General features: G+C 39.7%; 1 protein-coding gene across 1 annotated transcript in view; it reads right to left on the bottom strand.

The window, feature by feature from the left end:
* Window positions 1-22,925, bottom strand: part of CD44 (CD44 molecule (IN blood group)) — a 102,833-nt gene that overhangs the window by 28,554 nt on the left and 51,354 nt on the right. Inside the window, exons 8-13 of the mRNA XM_074955274.1 lie at window positions 10,377-10,496; window positions 8,946-9,071; window positions 7,929-8,042; window positions 5,536-5,754; window positions 3,479-3,700; window positions 954-1,175 (exon numbers count right to left, since the gene is read on the bottom strand). Of these exons, the coding sequence (XP_074811375.1) occupies window positions 954-1,175; window positions 3,479-3,700; window positions 5,536-5,754; window positions 7,929-8,042; window positions 8,946-9,071; window positions 10,377-10,496 (1,023 nt within the window). The remainder of the gene's footprint in view (window positions 1-953; window positions 1,176-3,478; window positions 3,701-5,535; window positions 5,755-7,928; window positions 8,043-8,945; window positions 9,072-10,376; window positions 10,497-22,925) is intronic.

The following is a 22,925-nucleotide window of genomic DNA, read 5'->3' as shown; positions in this document are numbered from 1 at the left end:
TCTGTTGATAGTCAGTCATTACTCTGGCAAAAGTCTCTTTCACAAAAAAGTCCACTTTGCAATAATGGACATTCAGGACTAGACCAGAGGTAGGCAAACTACGGCCCGTGGGCCACATCCAGACCGCGGAATCCTCCTGCCCAGCCCCTGAGCTCCTGGCCCAGGAGGCTCGCTCCTGGCCTCTCTCCCGCTGTCCCCCTGCCCCCACAACCTCCGCGCACTGATCCGCCGGTGCAATTTTATGGGCGGCCGGGCAGCGCAGTTGCAGAGCCGTGGTCTGACCCAGTGCTCTGGGCGGCATGGCTGTAGCACCGCCAGCCACTGGTGCTCCAGGTAAAGCAGTAAGGGGGCAGGGAGCATAGGGGATGGATAGAGGGCAGAGGAGTTGGAGGGGGGGTTGGTCAGGGGGCGGAGGTGTGAATAGGGGTTGGGGCGGTCAGAGGGCAGGGAACGGGGGGTTGGATGGGGCAGGGGTCCCGTGGGGGCAGGCAGTCAGGAAGGAGAGGGGGCATTGGATGGGGTGGTGGTGGGCAGTCAGGGGCACAGGTTCCGGGGGTGGTCAGAGGACAGGGAGTAGGGGTGGTTGGATGGGGTAGCAGTCCCAGGGGGCCATAAGCGGAAAGGGGGGTGTTGGATGGGGCAGGAGTCCCGGGGGAACTGTCAGGGGGCAAGAAGTAGGGGAGGTCGGATAGGAGGCGGGAGCTGGGCCACACCTGGAAATCTGGGGAGACATTGCCTCCCCTAGTCGGCCGTCCATACAATTTTGGAAACCCAATGGGGCCCTCAGGCCAAAAAGTTTTCCCGCCTATAGATTAGACCCTCAACTGGTGTAAACTTGCATAACTCCATCATGGTCAATGAAGCTATGCCAGTTAGCACAGGCTGAGAAACTGGGCCAAGAATTTGGCATACAAGGAGATAAAATGATTACAGTTCATTATTCTGACTGATACCTGTAGGAGTATATGTGTTGCGTTCTATTTCATTATTCACCGTCACACTTGAAGAAGAATGATCTCTTTCCATTGCAGGGAAAAGTTCAGGCTTCACACTATCCTCAGTAGTGTTTGTGGCATATTTGTCCTCATCTTTGTCCCCTCCAAGATAAACATTATGCAAGAAAGGATCTTGGGTTGCATCTTCATTTTTGGCACCTTCATTGGAGACCACAACTGCTATAAAAATGGTTGAATCAATTTTGAATTTAATATCTGCAGAACCACTTACACCGTTATCTTTACTTTCAGTTCTTGTCTCTTTAATGCACCTTATAGGAGTAAAGCCCTGTTTATTGCTCTACCATATCACCGTCATCTCAATCATCCATTTCCAGGACCCTGATAAGGATCCGTAAAAGTGGATGTGGCCAACAACTTTCTGAGTTTTCGTTGTACCGGTTTCACTATCGTACAGGTGCTCATATCTGTGCTACGCAGAGAGGTTATTTTGCTGAGGCATTGTGGGAAAAGAGGGAAGATTTGAAAATCTACATCATAGTTTTATTCGTAGTTGATGATACAGACAAATAAACCAATCATTGAGGCAATGTAGAAAGTGTCCTACACCTTATTAAACATACCACAGAGAAAAGCAGCCAGAAAAGTTTCATGAGTACCACCATATCAAAAGTATAAACCACCAACCATTTTACCAGAAAACACCATTGGAAGGGCAAGTTAAATGTGATTGCAGAGTAAAGGGAGAAGGCACTTTACAAAGCCATTTTATAAATCATTTCCAGTGAAAAATAAAAGTCCGCTGCACCGGATGTAGTTAGGTACCCACGCAGCAGCAGAAAGAAATAAGCAGGAAAATCACACCAGAGAACTTCAGACAGCAAAAGATCCCACCAAGCATAACCTTGAGTCAAGAAAGCAGCACACAAACTAATCACACAGTAAAGTGTGTATTTTGGTTATTTTAGATTTTTTTTCTCCCTTCACTCTCTAAGCCAGCACAATGTGCCTTCTTTTTGATGATCTTTGAGATTCATTTGGTTATTGCTTCCAAACTAATAGCAGTGGTGATAGAATAAGGGACTAGGTATACGCTCACAACATAGGACCTGGTGGTTACTTTTCTATTCAGATTGCAGCTGGGATTTTGACACGGAATTATCTTGATAATTAGCTTTTTAAAATTCATCAATCAAATTTCTGAAAAAATGTACAAAAGCCACAACCCAAATAGGTTCAGTCATATCCAAGAACACAGAACGTGGAGTTTTTCCAGACTCTCAGGTAGTAACATTTCCCTCTACTCTCCTTTCTGAACACCTGTAAGAATGCTCAGATTCTGAAGTTACTCTTACTGAAAGACATATGCCAAGGGTTGGCATAGCACCATCAGTAACACCAAATAGGCCAATTCAAATATGATTCTAGAGGCCGAAACTCTGCAAATGAAATCTGAGTACTTCCCTCACCCAAATTTAGGAATAAACTTTAAATACCGTCTTATAGTATAATGACTTGGATGTGAAAGTAACAGTATCACTGCTACTACTGGAACAAGTCTTACTTTATTCTGTTGATAGTCAGTCATTACTCTGGCAAAAGTCTCTTTCACAAAAAAGTCCACTTTGCAATAATGGACATTCAGGACTAGACCAGAGGTAGGCAAACTACGGCCCGTGGGCCACATCCAGACCGCGGAATCCTCCTGCCCAGCCCCTGAGCTCCTGGCCCAGGAGGCTCGCTCCTGGCCTCTCTCCCGCTGTCCCCCTGCCCCCACAACCTCCGCGCACTGATCCGCCGGTGCAATTTTATGGGCGGCCGGGCAGCGCAGTTGCAGAGCCGTGGTCTGACCCAGTGCTCTGGGCGGCATGGCTGTAGCACCGCCAGCCACTGGTGCTCCAGGTAAAGCAGTAAGGGGGCAGGGAGCATAGGGGATGGATAGAGGGCAGAGGAGTTGGAGGGGGGGTTGGTCAGGGGGCGGAGGTGTGAATAGGGGTTGGGGCGGTCAGAGGGCAGGGAACGGGGGGTTGGATGGGGCAGGGGTCCCGTGGGGGCAGGCAGTCAGGAAGGAGAGGGGGCATTGGATGGGGTGGTGGTGGGCAGTCAGGGGCACAGGTTCCGGGGGTGGTCAGAGGACAGGGAGTAGGGGTGGTTGGATGGGGTAGCAGTCCCAGGGGGCCATAAGCGGAAAGGGGGGTGTTGGATGGGGCAGGAGTCCCGGGGGAACTGTCAGGGGGCAAGAAGTAGGGGAGGTCGGATAGGAGGCGGGAGCTGGGCCACACCTGGAAATCTGGGGAGACATTGCCTCCCCTAGTCGGCCGTCCATACAATTTTGGAAACCCAATGGGGCCCTCAGGCCAAAAAGTTTTCCCGCCTATAGATTAGACCCTCAACTGGTGTAAACTTGCATAACTCCATCATGGTCAATGAAGCTATGCCAGTTAGCACAGGCTGAGAAACTGGGCCAAGAATTTGGCATACAAGGAGATAAAATGATTACAGTTCATTATTCTGACTGATACCTGTAGGAGTATATGTGTTGCGTTCTATTTCATTATTCACCGTCACACTTGAAGAAGAATGATCTCTTTCCATTGCAGGGAAAAGTTCAGGCTTCACACTATCCTCAGTAGTGTTTGTGGCATATTTGTCCTCATCTTTGTCCCCTCCAAGATAAACATTATGCAAGAAAGGATCTTGGGTTGCATCTTCATTTTTGGCACCTTCATTGGAGACCACAACTGCTATAAAAATGGTTGAATCAATTTTGAATTTAATATCTGCAGAACCACTTACACCGTTATCTTTACTTTCAGTTCTTGTCTCTTTAATGCACCTTATAGGAGTAAAGCCCTGTTTATTGCTCTACCATATCACCGTCATCTCAATCATCCATTTCCAGGACCCTGATAAGGATCCGTAAAAGTGGATGTGGCCAACAACTTTCTGAGTTTTCGTTGTACCGGTTTCACTATCGTACAGGTGCTCATACTGTGCTACGCAGAGAGGTTATTTTGCTGAGGCATTGTGGGAAAAGAGGGAAGATTTGAAAATCTACATCATAGTTTTCTTCATAGTTGATAATATAGACAAATAAACCAATCATTGAGGCAATATAGAAAGTGTCCTGCACCTTATTAAACATACCACAGAGAAAAGCAGCCAGAAAAGTCCATGAGTACCACCACCATATCAAAAGTATAAACCACCAACCATTTCACCAGAAAACACCATTGGAAGGGCAAGTTAAATGTGATTGCAGAGTAAAGGGAGAAGGCACTTTACAAAGCCATTTTGTAAATCATTTCCAGTGAAAAATAAAAGTCCACTGCACGGGATGCAGTTAGGTACCCACGCAGCAGCAGAAAGAAATAAGCAGGAAAATCATACCAGAGAACTTCAGACAGCAAAAGATCCCACCAAGCATAACCTTGAGTCAAGAAAGCAGCACACAAACAAATCACACGGTAAAGTGTGTATTTTTGGTTATTTTAGATTTTTTTTCTCCCTTCACTCTCTAAGCCGGCACAATGTTGTTAGCAATCAAGACACCATAGAGGAGGCATTTTCCAAACACACAACCTTCACTAAAAAAAATAACTGTAATAATACAGTAAAAATATATCACACAACTTCATATTTAAAGTATTATCAAATGCACTGTTTCACTTGATGCCATCCATATGATGCCGACCTTCTCATAGCCTAGAACAAGCTATCAGATGACAGACATTTCATGTATAATTAGCCAAAGAAACTGTTTCTCAGGAAGAGGAACATGTGGATAGATGCAGAAAGTGCCTCCTTTTTGCTGATCTTTGAGATTCATTTGGTTATTGCTTCCAAGCTAATACAGCGGTGATAGAATAAGGGACTAGGTATACACTCACAACATAGGACCTTGTGGTTACTTTTCTATTCAGAGTGCAGCTGGGATTTTGATACTGAATGATCCTGAGAATTAGCTTTTTGAAATTCATCAATCAAATTTTTGAAAAAGTGTACAAAAGCCACAACCCACATAGGTTCAGTTGTATCTAAGAACACAGAACGTGGAGTTTTTTCAGACTCTCAGGTAGTAACATTTCCCTCTACTCTCCTTTCTGAACACCTGTAAGAATGCTCAGATTCTGAAGTTACTCTTACTGAAAGACATATGCCAAGGGTTGGCATAGCACCATCAGTAACACCAAATAGGCCAATTCAAATATGATTCTAGAGGCCGAAACTCTGCAAATGAAATCTGAGTACTTTCCTCACCCAAATTTAGTAATAAACTTTAATTAACATCTTGTAGTATAATGACTTGGATGTGAAAGTAACAGTATCTCTGCTACTACTTGACGAGAGTCATAAGTCTTTATTCTGTTGATAGTCCTTAGTCTGGCAAAAGTCTCTTTCATAAACAAGTCCACTTTGCAATTATGGACATTAGGGACTAGACCCTCAACTGGTTTAAACTTGCATAACTCTGTCATGGTCAATGAAGCTATGCCAATTAGCACCAGCTGAGAATCTGGGCCCAGAGTCTGGCCTACAAGGAGATAAAATTATTACAGTTCATTATTCTTACTGATACCTGTAGGAGTATATGTGTTGAGTCCTATTTCATTATTCACCATCTCACTTGAAGAAGAATGATCTCTTTCCTTTGCAGGGAAAAGTTCAGGCTTCACACTATCCACAGTAGTGTTTGTGGGATACTTGTCCTCATCTTTGTCCCCTCCATGATAAACATTATGCAACAAAGGCTCTTGGGTTGATTCTATACGCTTGGGATCACCATGGGAATCCACATCTGTTTAGGGTATGTTTGAAATAGATTGTGAACTTAAAATTTGCTGAGCTGCCACTCACATTATTCTCAACTCCTGTCCCAGTTATTTCTGCAAGAAGCTGGGTAGTTATATATGTGTAATGTGCAATGGATAGGAGAAAAGAGTAAAAGGTGCCCTCTGGTTTAATCCTAACCAACAAGATCTTCTTTTGTACAGGAAGTATGATTTGGCTGAGAAGAATATCAATGGTAATAGACAGCCCATATTTGTTTGGATAATTGCAAATATTTTGTTTTCTGAGTCACCAACCATATTTTCTCACCATTTGTTTATATTGATCTTATAACAGACATTTGATAATGGAAATGTACGAGGATTTTTTTCAACAGGGTAGCTGATATTTTACATGCGGAAATCCACTTAGGGCATTACAGAAGTGTTCAAGAGGCATGATTTTAAAGTATCCCAGTGATATGGGGAAAGACAGATAGATTAGATTAGATGAGGTTAGATGAGATGCTAACCGAAATGGGTATAATCCACATGATATAGAGGTGCTCGTGTCCATTCGAAGTAGACAGTAGGAAAATACCAGGCACTCCGGTGAGCATTGGGAATGTTGGTTGACTGCCCCATAACATTAGTGTAGTTCTTGTACTTCCATGAGTTCCATCAGAAAGCTGAGTTTTGTATGAAATTATTTAAATTCTTTACCCCTGCTGGTAGTGTTGGGACCCTGCTTCTTTTGATCTGTATTGGACCACAAAGAGTTAAATGAAGAATTCCAGGTATATGATGTGGAGGTTTCCAGGACTGCAGCATGTCAGGAATCCACAGGTGCTAGGACAATGGATGTCTCAAAGGGGATATGTATATTTGCTGAGCCACCACCCACACTCGATTAGCCATTTGCTTTTCTTTCCTATGCATCAGTAATATATTATTAATATACATAGTGTAGAAGAAGATCGATGCATAGTTTTTACTGTAGTATCACTAGTTTTCTCATCCATCCATTTGCATCACACCACTGCTCAGGAGCTGTTTTCTTTCTATGACGTTTCCCAGTGATATTGGGAAAAACAATAGCAACAGAAGAACAAACTACAGCCGAAACAGTGACAGAAGTAATGCAGTTGTTGTAACAACTTGCCCCTCTAACTCAAGTTTGAAGGATAATGCTGCAACAAATAACATGACGGATTTGAATTTGAATAATGCATCCTTGCCAAGTGCTAATCCTGAGCTCAGAGATTAGTGTGAAACGTTCTGTTGTTGAGCCAGAGAGCTATGCAGTCAACAAAAAGTCTGTAAGTAACATGCCACCACCAACTTTAGCCAAAAGAGTTAAAATCTACCAATTGTTCAATACCAAAATTAGGAGGAATCTGAGCACAAGATAAGGACAGAGACCTCTGGTATTAATGCAGTTTATAAATGGTCAATGCAAGGTGATCAGAGACTAAATACAGCTCTTAGTTGCAATGGGACACAATTTTTCAACCATCACCGAAATCACAGAAGGCAGAAGGCGTAGTAAGGATATAATAAATAGTCAGCACAGAGAGAGATGAAGCAAAAAATAAATAAATAAATAACACCAGAAACTCCCCAAACTCAGGCCAATGAAGAGAACAAAAATCCCAAAGCAAACTGAGTTTTTCATTAGGCATTCTTTATTGAATTCCTAATGAAATCCCCTGCTGAAAAAAGAACCCACTGAAAGTCTCTCCACACACCTAAACCAAGTTCAGAAACACAAATATTGATAAGATCTTTAAAATAAACAACAAAACTCTTTACTGATAACCATAATTGAGCTTTTTATTTTCAACACCTATACTTTCCTGTCTTCTCCCAGTAAAAAATAAGCTTCATCTCCTAGTTCATGGCATAAAGTACTGACAGTACAGGAGAACTAATTATGCGATAGATGATCATTACACTGTTGTAAATATTGCACAGTAGATAACTGAATTCACAGATTTACAGCAGGGATGTTTCATCCCTTTATTCCATAAACACTGATAGACTATAGCTGCATTTCTGGTGGCACCTGACAGATTTCTGAGCTGTCTGGGCTATGTGACATATTAGCTTACTTGTGCAAATGGCACCAGATGCCACTCTTTACTGAGGTATGTCATTTTGCTTTAAATATAGTAAGTTAGATAAAACTTTTAGAATTCATTACCCTTAGTGGTAACTGGAGGGTGCTGTTCCGTGTCATCATTTGTGTCCCATCCAGAGTGTAATGGATCTTGCAGTGAATCTTCATCATCTGTTTCATTTTCTTGTGAATCCTCATCTGTTGCAATGATGTTAAACCGCCTGTAAACTTTTCATTTGCTCACCCACCACCATCATCACTCAAATAATTCTCATCTTTATTCTTTCTTGCCTTTATAATAGGCTGTGCTTTTTTAGAGATTTATTTAGCAAAGAAGAAAGAATGTGATAGAGGTGCATTCTTTGTGGAAGAAAATCTATTGCTGTTTATGATGATGATGATTATTATTGTTTATCTTATTTATAGCATTTATGATTGAGCACCCCAAAATGTGCCAAAAACTCATAAAACAATCAGAGACATGCTCCCTTCCCTGAAGAACCCACAATGTAATTCTGACATGACACAATAAGTGAAAGTCATCTCACCCTCAGCCAGCTCTGGGTTTTCAGGTCATTATGACATCTGTTGACATCATGATTCTATTTAGCAGGCATGAGATTTCTGTAATTTTTTCCATCTATAACGGACCAAGGGGCCATTATGGCAAAAAATATTGTGTGCTGCTAACAATGGGGGTCAAAATAAAAAGGAGCATAGAATCAGGGTTAACTGAACACATAAACCTTGCAGAGTTTCTGGGAGTGAACAAGTGATGTGCCAAAGAGAGATTTCTAAATCAAGAGCACGGGAATAGCAGTGGGTATGTGCCTCATCAGGAAGGGTCTACTCAGGTGTTCTCATTGGGGAGTGTCACTTCACTCTTTCCCAGTGTGGACTTGTGCCTTCCAGACACAGTCCTGCTCTAAGAGAGTAGACTCTGAAGGAAAATATATTATTCTCCCTTATGGAGCATTAAGAAGGCTGTTTAACAGCCACCAGACATCAATAGGCCATTTTTTGAATTGTAAAGTGGCTTATTACTTAACTTATTGGATGATCTTAATCAAACACTAGTAGTTAAAAAGACATATGATTTACCCTTAGTTGCTGTGGTTGGATGCTGCTCCTTGTGATCTGTATTGGACCACCACCAAATGTCAGGGGACGGATTCCCCTCATGTTGGCTGGAGGTTTCCTCATGTGCACCATGATCCAGGTTCACAGCTGTTAGGACAACGGTTCAATCATTTTTTACTGGCTCAGCCACTAACCTAAATATATTCAGCTTCTGTTCTTCTTTTTTCTATACCCAATATATCTCTTTTATAAATATACAGATTGCAAGGAAACTGGAGCAGAGTCAAGTGGGAACTCTGGTTTGTTGACAGGTTAATCGATTTTCTAATCCACATCTTCCACATCATCCTGGTATTGGAAGGTAGGTTCTTGCTACAGAACACCACAGTCTTCATGGCAAAGCAGCAGCAGTAACTGAACAGGCAGAAGCAACAACTTGCACTTTTAATTGAGGTTTGACTGTAGCCAATGAACTTACAGAATTTTCTTACACTGATCCGTCTCACTGTAGGTGGGGACATTCATTTAATTTTGTAATCGTATCCTTTTTTTGCTATATTAGAGAATTAGGTAGTTAGCCAATTCAGGAACATAGAGAGGGAAAATGTAATTTGATCTCATTCCAGTGCTTAGTAAAATACTTTGTAAGTATGGCACATCCCACGTTTCCTGTTAAAGGTGCAGTTATTGAACCACAAAGAGATAATGCTCAAAAAATCCAACTAGTAACAGCACCAAAACCATACCACAAAGCTGAAATCTATAAACACCTTCACCTGAAAGTAGAATCATGCCAATAATAACATGAATGTGTGTGCAGAATTGGCATCAACTCATGTGTAAAGACTAGTACAAGAAAACAAAATAGTCTGTCCAGAAAAAGCCATCACGACCTAAATTTTCAAAAGTGTCTGGTGAGTTTGGGTATCAATTTACAGGGGTCTGATCTGCATGGGCAAGTGCTCAGCACTTTCTAAAAATCAGGTTGCTTTAAGGTATCTGAAATCGGGCACCGAAAAATGGAAAAACCTCCCAACACCAGTCACTTTTGAAATTTAAGGCCAAAATGCTCAATTCCAATAGCCCAGATTACTTACATGCCTGTGAAATCACCACAGAACACCAAAGAAGTCCACACAAATTGCATGGGTGAGAGTGAGAGCAGAGTTGGCTAAGCATGTGGAATGTACACTAAACATGGGAACAGAGAGATATGAAGCAAAAGGAAATTCCAGACCTTAAGGAAAGAAAAATCCCAAAGGAAACTGAGTTTGTGTTAGTTTAGAATTTTTTCCCTTCATGGGACAGAAGTTCACCATATTAAACTTCAAGAGGGTGACTACTCCCACTGAATTCCATGGGACTTAAGCACATATTAAAAGTTAAGCATGTGCATATAAATGCTTTGCTGATTTATGGCCTAAATTCGTGATATTATTTCATTATCCTTACTGCTACTTGGAGGGTGCTGTTCCTTGTCATCACTGTTGTCCCCTCCGAGGGAAATTACTGGTATTAACGGATCCTGTGTTGAGTCTTCACCATCTGCACCATCATCATGTGAGCTGAGATCTGTTATAATGATGTTAAATGTACTATGAAGTTTCCATTTGCTGAGCAACCACCCACATCATTTTCAAATTTATTTTTTCCTGTCTTTACTAATGTCAGCTCTTTCATCTTAAAGAAATGTAGCAAAGGGGACAGGGTTTTCTTTCTCATGCACAAAACATCCATTTTTCAATCTGGCAAACTGCTCAGTAACATCAGACTTTCCCTTAGCAGCTACAATGTTCTGAATGTAGATTATTACCCCCTACAATTGGCCAAACAGCCACAACAGCAGAAGGAAATGTGTTCTACAAGAAATGGGATTATGGGAGTAAAAACTAATCAAGAGCATTTAAATGCTCCCCTAAAATCAGGGATAATTGATGACATAAAACCAACACAACCAGTTGTTTCTGGAGCTATGAACGAATATTCCAAGATGTCAATAAAAATTAAAGGGATGTATATAGTCTTGTTTTCAGCAAGGCCTAATTCTCTTGGGTTACAGTGGAGGTGATAGGACAAAAGAGTTTTATCTTGAATAACAAAGGGTCGCAGAAAAGTACAGTTTCAAGTTCATTTAGTTTAGTATAAATGCTCTCTTCTTTCCCAATCATCTTCACGGTGAAAGTCGACATATAAAAACACATTAAATCCTTTACTGCAATGTACATTTTAAAAAAGACTATTTCTGTTTCTTTGTTCATGCAATGAACAAAATATTTATCCTGTCAGCTAGAAATAAGCTAAAAAAATCATCACAGGCATGTCACAAACAATGAAAAGAAGAGAACTTCTGAAGTCCAAATATCACTTTAATTTATACAGAATTCCTTCCTTTTAAGATATGACTACTTCATAGCCAAGACCAAGTCTTTCAGGGTCATCTGGGTAATATCACAGGTTATAGGCAAGGGCGGGGTGTATATTTTCCCATTCAAAACACAATTTAAGATTAAAGATAGAACTCATATGGCATCAGAAATACAAATTCATGGTGACTGGATATTTTTGTGAAGCTGGTATTTCTGTGCTGCTATTTATTCAGACTGTAGACAAAGTACATGATTTAATATTTAAAATCTTTACCCCCTGTTGCCTGAGTAGGCTGCTGTTCCTTGTGGTCAGGATGGGACCACCACCACCACGAGTCAGCAAATTGATTCCAGTGAGGTTGGGTGGAGGTTTCCTCATAAATGGGCTTCACAGCTGCTAAGACTATGGTTAAATCACTGGTGATCTTTTTTATGTGCTGAGCCACCTTTTCCTTGCAAAGTTAAAATCCATCAACACTTTCACCCATAAATATGCTCATGCCAATAAGCTGAATATGAGTGCAGGTTAAAGACATGAAACTCTGGTATCAGTGCGTTTGCTAACTGATTAGTTGCAAGAAAAAACAATAGTCCCAGTCCCAACAATATACACAGTGCTCAGCTACAGTGGCCCAGATCAATTACATGTCCTTGCAAACACCACAGAAGTCCATGTACTCTGCACTGGGCTGCATAAGTGTGACTAAAAGCACAGTTGGAACCAGCACCCAAACACCGGCACAAGAACAGATGAAGCCACAGAGACAAAAACAAAAAACCCAACCAAACAACCAAGCAAACAAAAAACCATCCAGATAAGAGAAAGGGAAAAAATGTCCCACAAGAAAACTGAGTGTTAATTTAGCTTCTTTCTCCATGGAGATCCTGATTAAGCTGATGTTATCAAAGACCAGGCCTATAGCAAGAGCCACGTTGCACACAAACAAGCACCAGCAAAATCCACTTCAGAAACAAACACTTTTTAGTAAAAGTTATTGAACTTTTCCTCTAGCTGATGCAATGCATAAAATGCTGTCCTCCAATAGCAAGACATAACCTATCATTATTCCATACAGGTCTCATGAACATTTTAAAAAGGAAATACTTTTTCATACAGAGCATCATGTAAATTACTGGAAATCACTCCTCTCCCATTTGATCTATGATGCCAGTCAAGTATGCACATCTGTAGAAATCATATAATTCTACAGTAACTGTGCAGACTTCAGGACCTCTTCAGAATATCTGTACTTCTCTGGACACAGTATTATTTTTATGAAATCCATATGTAGAATGCAGATGTTCCATCTTGTTCCCAATTCCGAGCAACGATGGCTACTATTCATTCTACAGATAGTCATTTGTCCTGAATATGCAGCACTAGAAATTCTTTCCAAAGGACATCTTTCCAGAGTTGGATTCTACTGAAAACATTACCACTCTTTCTTCAATATAGCTATAAAGAATAGGGCACATAGAGCAAAACAGATATATATTTCAGTTTCCTTACTAGTACTTGGAGGATACTCGTTCTTGACATCATTTATGTCCCATCCAGGAAGTACTATTGGTTTTAAAGTCTCTTCAGTTGAATCTTCATCATCTGCACCACCGTCATGTGAGTTCACATCTGTTGTGATGATGTTAAATGTACTGTGAACTTTTCATCTGCCAAACTACTACCCATATCAGTTTCATTTGTATTTCTCCTGCCATTTACAATGGTCTCATTTTTAATGGTACATGTCTAATAAGAGGAGAAGAAAAGTTGGGGACCTTTCTTTTTATGCACAGAAATAGCTTCTGCACACATAACTTTTTTATAAAACATCCATTAGCATTACAGTTTTGTTCACCAGGCATGAACTCACTACAAACTCCTCCACCAATAAACCACAATAAGAGAAAGCATCCTGCTAACAATGGAAGTCAAAGTAGGTAGAAGCCTATCACTTTGAGAGATGGCTGATGTCATTCAACCAGAAAAGTTTCTCTATCAGTATACACTCTCGGGTGTCACTGAGAGCCCTACTTGTTCTGCGTGTGGCCCTTTGTTAACAAAGCCTAATAGATCTTGGCTTATGCTAAAAACTAGTTGTGATTGATCAAGGATTTTTTCTTCGTACAACCCATATATTCTTCCTTGAATTTAATCCTGCTCTGACTTTGATGTAACAAGTATAGCATTATGGTGACTTCAGTGTAGGATCAAGCCAATGGAGAATCCAGGCTTAGAGGAAGAATACCGTCATTTAAAAAATTAACTTAGGAAACCAAGGAAAATAATGGCCAAGTATGTTTAATATATATATTCTCTATTTCAATGTGACAGTTCCAATTAAGAAATCTTAAGAAATCCCTTTCACATAATTTGTAGTTGTAAACATAATCATATTTGTTATTCTATTCCTGTGATGCTACCAACAAAATATATTCTTTCTCAGTAAGAAACAAGGGTTTATGTTGCTACAGATATGCCACATATGCATTTAAAATAAGCTACGTTCTAAAGCCAAGATATTTATTATTATGCACATTTTAAATGTTTTTATCACTCCAGCAGCTAGCTATCTAGTATGCACATTTTCACTTGTGTTTTTCCAATAAACTTTGCCCTTTGCACATGCTATATAAAAGTGCACTAGATTAGGACCTCAAGACGCAACAGATTAGTTCTAGTGAATACATAGTGAATATAAAAGAATGAGTTATTCTTACTGGAAACAGAAACAGGAAAAACACATAAGAAGCCAACACAGTATCAGAAAGGCTGTTTGGCTGCCACTTCATGTATACTTCCATGCTGCCTTCTACTCAGCTTTATCAACAGACTTTAAGCAAAGCTGCTTAGGTGAAATGATATAAATTCTTTGCCGTTACTGGCAGTTGTCAGGTGCTGTTCCTTGGAACTTACAGAATGCCACCATGGGGAAAAAAATGGTTTTGCGTGGGTGGTGGTTTCATGATGTGTGTAATGGTGGTGATCCACAGCTGTTAGGACAATAGTGAAATCAATGTAGAGCACTTCACTGATGAGTTTTAACTTACATGATTCCCATTCGTTGTTGTTCTCTACATCTGGGCTTTGTTTTTTACTCATGTATATAGTGGAGAAAGAAGAGGTAAATAGAGATGACCCTCTGCTTTGTTCAGCTGTATCACTGGTTTTCTCATCCATCCACTTCTGGTATCAGGAAATGTGAATTTTCTGGAATTTCTTCCAGTAATACAGAGCAAAGTAGCAAGAACAAAGGAAGTTACAGAAGCAGCAGTGGCAGACCACATAGCAGCAACCTTTCTGATATTTGATTGTTCCTCTAACTCATCTTTTGTTAATGACACTGAAACTGTATTGCTTTCAAAAACTAAATCGCTATAAGTCACAGTGGTATTTCACTTACTGTTTTGTAATTACAACTAACCAATTCTAACAAGCAGACAGAAGAGTGTTTATTCTGCAATGCAAAAAAATTCAAAATATAGCCCATATTTTTTCTAGCTAGTTTGTCACCTAATGAAATGAAAACCTTCCAAGTATAGCAGAAACACTGCACCATCACTACTAGATGATAGAGATATGCTTATCAGGAAAAAGTCCAAAAGTACTACCAATATATAAGCCTTACATACAGAAGCTAAAAATTTGTGCACACTTCCATCAAAAAACAAAGGGTTTAATCCTGCTCCCTTTGAAATCAATAGAAATCAATACAAGTTCAGCCACTGAATTAAATGGGAAGAGGAACTGGCCAATAAATATGACAATATTGAAATGAATATGAGTACAAGATAAAGGTTGGAGCATCTGGCATCAATGCATGTTGTAAAAGATTAGTGCAAGGAAACCCAGAGAATATACAGTATGTGCGAAGAGTGCTGTACACAAACCCATCAGCTCAAAGACAGATGAAGACACAAAGATTCCCACACAAGACACAAGAAACCAAGAAAAAAACCCCAAAGTTACACTTTTAAAGCCAAATACTGCAGTCTTTATGCAAGCGAGATACCCCTGACTTTGGTAAGGACTGCAAGATCTGGCCTTTAGTTCTTGTAGATAATTTTCTCCCTTTAAGTTATGTTGTCAAAGACCAGATTGCAAAATTGGACACACACATCTCCACACACATAACTCTATGCCAGTAAAATCAAACTCAGTATTTTAAAAACAATTTTAAAAAAAGTTTGAACAGCATCTGACTTTAAACATTACAGATTTTTTTATACATTCCATCCCACTCATAACATTAAGCAGTGGACTCATGGCACTCCCACCTCTGCTATGTAAACCTGACCTATATCATGTGACTGAGGCCAGAAAATAAAACCAGTCTCTTACGAAGACACTTGTGTGCTAGACACTTATTACAGCCTTCACCTGCTATTGCCCCTCTCACAGCTAGAAATGAGTTACACACAGTGTCACGGACTTTCTCAGCAACACTCAGCAAAAGACATAGCTTCTGAAGCAGGGCGCATCACTGATTTCAGTCGAGAGACTCACCTTCCTCATACACCATTTAATTACAGTTGAGATTTATACCACCAAGCTAGTCACATTACTAAGAAAATATGGCACTAATAAAGATCAACTGTTAAGATAAATACCTCCTGCATCTGTGGAGATGTAGCAAATTGAACTCTCTTCTACAGAATTACTTTCTCAAAAATGGTGACAATGTTTTACACAAAAAATCATTTTATAGTTCCATCTTTAAAATGTTACAAATGGTGCATGTCAGAGATGGACGAAACAAGTTCAGAAAAGCTATGGAACTCTGAACACAGGGCTTTTAAAATGCCAACCCAGGTAAAAAGCAGAGAAGTTTACTCCCTGCTTGCCAATATAAATAACCCTAATTGTCATTGTGTTGCCATTGATACTTCTGGACTAAGCACAGCACAAAGTCATCTCTCTAGGAATGACACTTCTGCACCAGAAGTACTTTGCAAGAGGCCTTTGACATCTTGTCAAGGGTGGGGACTTATAAAATCAGTCAATTTTTGCCCAAGTAAGGTCTGAGAAAAAATAGACTAAGATCCTTAGGTTTTGGTCCTACGCTTATTATAGACAAATGTGGTGCTTAGTGCTATTTTTATGAGTTTAAAGTTGATTTGGTCCATAAGAGTTATATAAAATCAATTAACAAAGTGGATTATAATTCAATATCCTTACAGGTGCTTGTGGGATGTCCTTCCTTCGCCTCATTGTTGTCTCCTTCAGGAAGAGAGCCACGGTTTAGGGGACTTTGCCTAGAATCTTCACCACGTGTAATATTCTTCTGTGAGTCCTCATCTGCTGTGATGATGTTAAACCTGATATGAACTTTTGGATAATGAGCCAGCACGCAGACAATTATATCTTCACCTCTTCTTGTTTTTACAACAGATTTTACACTTTTACTGGAAGAAATTGTGATTTGCTGGAAATTATTCCTGAATAATGGTGAAGCATTCACAGTAACAGAAATTACTGTATTCTACTAGCAAAGAAAGTCAAAATAATGCCTCCTTGGATTTGATCCTTCTCTGAAATAAAGATGAATTTGTGACATAATTATGATTTTTATGTCAAGAGATAGTCATGACAGTTGTCATATGTATAGGATTATGAAGATTTAATTGTAGGATCAAGAAGGAGGAGAGGATAGCTTGGAAGGGACAAATCCATGACTAAAATATCTTCAATGACAGAGAATTAAAAAAAAAAAAACCCACCATGCAGACCAAGTACAAATTTTCCTCTCTTTTTGTCTGTATGATTCAGCAGGATAAATATAATAAATACCTTACTATAACTTACAATTTTTTAAAATGACTAAATCTGTTCACTTATTCAAGTCATCCACTAACAAAATATTTCTTCACTCAGCCAGAAACAAACTAATAAAGAAAACTGCTTATGGTACCAAGATACCACTTTTGTCTATGAGTCATCCCCCTTTTGAGTATTCCCTTTAATGATGAACTCCAAATTCACCATATTAATTCGGATGGGTGATAGTATAAAAGTATAGATAAAGTTTGGGTTGCTTGTACTGGGCTAAATCCTGAGAGACTCTGAGGACCTACATTAAGGAGTTACAAGTGTTCAGCATCCTCTCAGGATCTGGCCATAGAATATAGAATCACAGAATCATAAAAATATAGGGTTGGAAGGGACCTCAAGAGGTCATCTAGTCCAGTGCTTCTCAAGCTATCTGATGTGGGGGACCGGCAATTTTTTTTTTCCAATGTGCACGCAGACCGGCAGCCGATGGCTTGTGGACAGGCACCGGTCCGTGGACCACCACTTTGAGTAGCACTGATCTAGTCCATCCCCATGTGCTTAGGCAAGACTAAGTACACCTAGCCCATCCCTGACAGGTGTTTGTCTAGGCTGTTCTTAAAAACTTCCAACAAGAGGGGATTCCATATAGAGTTAGTAATAAATAAAAAACACAAATAGCATGAGAAAAGCTGATTAATTGCCATTTGCCATCAAGGAGTTTGCCCTTTGGAGTTCCTCTTTTGCTCAGGTTTCTCAACAGGCAGTAGATGGAGCACATAAGATAAAATTATTATAATGGATTACCCTGGACAGCAGTGGAGGTGTGGAGATGCTCTCCCTTGTGATCTGCAGAGTGCTGCCGTGAAGGAATAAATCCAGGCATCTGTTGGCCTTGAGTAGAGTTTCCATTATGAGAGTCCTCGTATGCTGCGATGTTGGATGAATCAATCATTGAACATCTTATTTACTGACCCACCACTTCCAATACTTTTTTCACCTTTTGATCTTCTTATACATCTTTGTCTTTTCCCTTTCTACATAGTAGAGAAAGAGGATGACAGCCAGAAGCACCTTCTGTTTTGTTCATTTTTTTTCTCATCAATTCAGTCACATCATCCTGAGATCAGGAGGAGTGAGATTGATGGAGCACATCCCAGCACTAATGGACAAAGCAGCTGCAACAAGAGAAAAGGAAGTCGATGCAGCAAAAGGACTAGCGGTAATAATGGCAGATCAAGTAGCAAGAGTAACATGCCATATCTATGAGAGCAGGATGAAGACATGAGCTAGGGTACAATGGACTACCAGTGCAAGGAAAACAAAAGTCCCTGCCCAGAGAATATATACCATGCTGAACTAGAGTATAGGCAATGGGCATAAAGCCACCTGCTAGAACTGAGGTTTAGCCAGAGAAAATATCACCACAAACACCAATAAATTCAAGAAAACAAAAATATCTGAAATACCCTAATGTATTTAAAATATATTTTCCATCTTCTAATCCTAAACATTTGTGTTGCCAGAGATCTGTACACAGAGCGAGAGTTTATAGTTTCCACAAAACCCTACCTCAGCAAAAGCCACATTGTTAATGTATTAACATAACAATAAAGAAAAATCACGTTTGCCTTACCTGATATGTTACTGAGTTTTTGCTCCAAGAGTATATTGCTCCTCTCAGAGCCAGAAAATCTAATATGGTATCATAGTCTGTTCATGGATATTGAGTCAAAATGTGCTTGATTTCAGATCTGACCTCCAGTAAAGTCTGGGGAAGTTTGGAACACAGCTTCTGGGTAAGCTGATAATACAGATAAAAGAAGCTCATGAAGCTCAGATTTAAAACCCACTCTGAAATCAGATTTCACCAAACAGAGGTGTTCAGATTTGAGGGTTTGGATGGTTCCCACCTCTCTTAATTACATTAGTCATGAAATCAAGTGGTCATAAACTCAGAGATAAAGGAAATGCCTGCTGTGTCTGTAGAAATCTAGTGAACACCCTGTCTCCCACTTCAGGTCACACTAAGGAACCACAATGAGGTTTTATGAGAAATATTTTTGAGAGTTTCTTTAAAATGTCGTTAATGGTGCACCAGTAAAGCTAGATGCCACAAGTTCCGAAAAGTTTTGGAACTCTGAATACAGGGTTTTTCCAAAATGAAAACCTTACAGTAGAGCAGAGAAATCTCTTCCCTGTTCCCTATTCCGAGCAACCATATATGTCATCATGCTGCTTAATCCATTTCTGGAATCAATGGCAAACATAATCACCTGATCCAGAATGACAAACCATCAGTTGAAAGGCTGACCAGCTGGCATACGTCATCCTTCCAAGGATAGTGTCATAATTCCAGTGTGGCTCTTTACTGAGCTATATCTATAGACTTAAAATAAAACTCATTATATAGAAGGATTATCCATTATTATCCTTACTACTATGAGGCGGTTGCTGTTCCTTCTCATCATAGTTCTCCCCTGCAGGAAAAACTCCAGGTTTTAATAAATCTTGCACTGAGTCTTCACTAGATGCACCACCTTTGTGTGAGTCTATATCTGTCACAGTGAAGTTAAATACACTAAGAACTTTTTATTTATTGAGCCACCAAAGGTATAATTCTTATCTATTGTTTTTACAGTAAGCCTAGCTGTCCTGCTGGGACTTATTTAATTTAGGTGTGAGAAAGTGGGACTAACAGAGTATGGAGGGAGAAAAATGATGAAGAATGTATTCAGTGGGACGTTACATGTGCTCAGCACCTCTCAGGATCTCACCTATTGGAAACAGAATTTGGGAATAAATGGACAATTCAGATAACATGAGAAAAGGTGATTAGCTGCCAGATCCTACCAGTGGAGAGTTTATTCTTATGTGCTGCTGTTTATCCGTGTTAGCAAGTTACTCTGTATGAAGGACATTGTTATAATTGTTGTAAGGTTTTACCCTTGCTGGCAGAGGTGGGACGCTCTTCCTTGTGATCTGTAGAGTGCCATGTCCAAGGAATAAATCCAAGAATCCAATGATCTGGAGTTGAGTTTTCACGATTTGCCCCATCGTGTGAATCTTCATCTGCTGTGATGATGGGTTAATGAATTATTTGCTATGAGACCACCCCATTATTATTTTCAACTTTTGCTCTTTTGACACTCAGAGCTTCTCTACATGGGGGAGACTCGGGAAAATTAAGACAAATTGATTAAAGGTGTGAATTTAAGGTGAATTAAGTACATTGCATTAAACTGCTGTGCAGACACTCATTCAGAATTAAATAAATTAAACTAAACCAAATTAAGGCCACATTAATTCTGAATGGGAGTATCCACACAGGGGTTTAATGCAATTTAACTAATCCATTTTCAATTCACTCCTTTAGTTAACTTGGATTAACCTTCCTGATTGTCCCCCTACGGTCAAACCCACACTCTTTGTCCTTCTTTGGTGAATATAGTGAAGAAAGAGGAGGATAGTAGAGAAGACCATCGGTTTTGTTTACCATTACCACTGTTCTTTTCTCATTCATCCAGACACATCGTCTTGGGATCGGAAGATGTAAATTTGATGGAGGGCATCCCAGTGATAATAAGCAAAGCAGCAGTAGTAACAGAAGAGGAAGTAGATTCAGCAATAGACCAACCAGCAGCATAAACTTGTCATTTCCATCACGTTGTAAAGAGTCACTTGGGAGTGCAGGAGGGTAATTGTTTATTCTACATATCACAAGGGGCAAATTAGTGAAGTGCATATATTGTTATTGTGGAGTTCCCGATCCATGTGTCTTTAAGCTTTCTAGCCATGTGTGTCTTTCTTATGCACTTGCAAAGGAACATGTGCTATCCAGGCTACAAATTCCTCAATCCCTATCTCAAAGATGTGTGCTGGAAATAAAAGTCTCTGTGTGAGCTTCTAAAGGGAAAATACTCTGAGCACTGTGACTGACTTGCTTATGGTTCCAAATCATAGTTAAGGAATGACATTGAATCTGCAGCGATTGCATGATCTGGCTGCAATGTAATGGGATGTGACCATTAGTTTACTCACTTGTGACATTCTCTCTCTACATCACATAATTATCTGGGAAAAGATCATTCAGAACAATCTGGAATTGGGGTCAACTTCTTTATCTAGTTTATGATGCAGCAAAATAAAATATCTCATCTGATGTAAAAAAGACAGAACCCTGCTCTACATTAAAGGAACCATTGTTGTTACTTCTTGTTTTAGTTCTCCATTTGTTGTTTCTTCTTCTTCTTTTTGAACTACAGACATGTTCTAAAACAAAGTCACAAGAAGCACCGCCACCGCCACAGCTTTTCAACTGAAGTTTTGATTTTATGTATTGGCCTATAATAATGTCAGTAGTGCACTGAATGTTAAAAGGACATGAGCCTTTGGTATTAATTTATTATATAAACAATAAGTGTAAGGAGAACAAAAGCCCCTGGCCAGAGGATGATTTAGAGGTTGACTAGGATATTGGCAATGGGCATAAAGTCAATTGCCAAAAGAGAGATGAAGCAGGGGAATTCCCACCAGAAACACCCAGCTGTTATGCAAACAAACTGCCAAAGCAAAGTAAGATTTTAGGGTCAAATCCTGCATTCATTTCCTCAGGGAAAAATATATCAGCAGACTTGGTAATAACTGAGAAAGGAGAGTGGAATTTGGTCTCTAGTAATATTAGAAGTTTGTCTCCTATCATGTCCTGATTAAGTCTTATGATGCCAATGACAGAGAGAAAACCTTTCTGCACATGCACACCCCTAATCCAGCAAAATCAACTTTAATAATGCAATCAACATTAAAAAAAAAACCACAATTCTTATTTTATAAGTTATTGGCCTTCCTTTCATGTGATGCTACCCACACGGACACTTAGCAACCGACAGTCTCTTAAGTAAGAGATCACATTAATTCATATAGAAATGCTTATCTTTTCAGATGCTCTTCATTATCAGTGCTAAGGATTATCACCCAAATAGCCATGAGATACAGGCTGGAGTGGCAATGTTTAGCTACAGATCCCTACTTCCTCAAATTGCAGGGTTGTTGAGGTATGCAGCATTTGGTTCATCCCAGTATTGAGAGAGGGGAAACCAGGGCATTCATATTTGGATATGTTCTTGGAATCATGTGTCACCAATGTATAGGGGGTTGCGATCTGGAGTTTGTCCTGAGGCCCATTTCTACTCATTACTAACTCTATTCATCGGACTTCTGTTTATCATGGTTTAATTATTTTCTTTTTAGAAAATTTTTGAGTTTCATGTAGATGTCCAAAATTTAGGATGTTTTGGGGCTCTTTCTTTGTATATACTGTAATGAGTAATCTCTTTGTAAGGTTTTCCCTAGTGCGCTTTAATGTGGTACTATTTCAAACAGCACTATGTTAAAGCACCTAAGGAACCTTTATTGAGCACCAGCAGGGTCTACATGGACCAATTAATGTGCAACACATTCGTGCACTTTAGAAATCAGACCCCTGTAGGACACATTACAGCTCCGTGTAGACAAGCGCTGAGATTCAAGTAACCATTTCTGGTGTTTTTCCCATGTTCATTGGATAAATACCTATTGATTGATTGCATTGGGCATGTTTTATCAGCATTTATCAGTGAAATCCTAAAATCATAAGCCCTAATTATTCATTAAATCTGGTGTCCATAACCTCAGACAATAAGAAAATATAAGAAAATATATAAAGATCTGTAGAGATCTAGTGAACACCCCATCTCCCATTTCAAGTTCAGGTGAGGAACACATAATTTCATAGAGGAGATAATTACTTGATATATTTCTTTTAAATGATGTAAATGGTGCACTATAGTAGGGGACCCAGCAAATTCAGAAAAATTACAGAACTCTGAA

Source organism: Natator depressus, chromosome 6 (genome assembly GCF_965152275.1).
Source record: "Natator depressus isolate rNatDep1 chromosome 6, rNatDep2.hap1, whole genome shotgun sequence".
NCBI lineage: Eukaryota > Metazoa > Chordata > Testudines > Cheloniidae > Natator > Natator depressus.
Note: the sequence above shows the minus strand (reverse complement) of the source record. Positions and strands in the feature narration are given on the sequence as shown.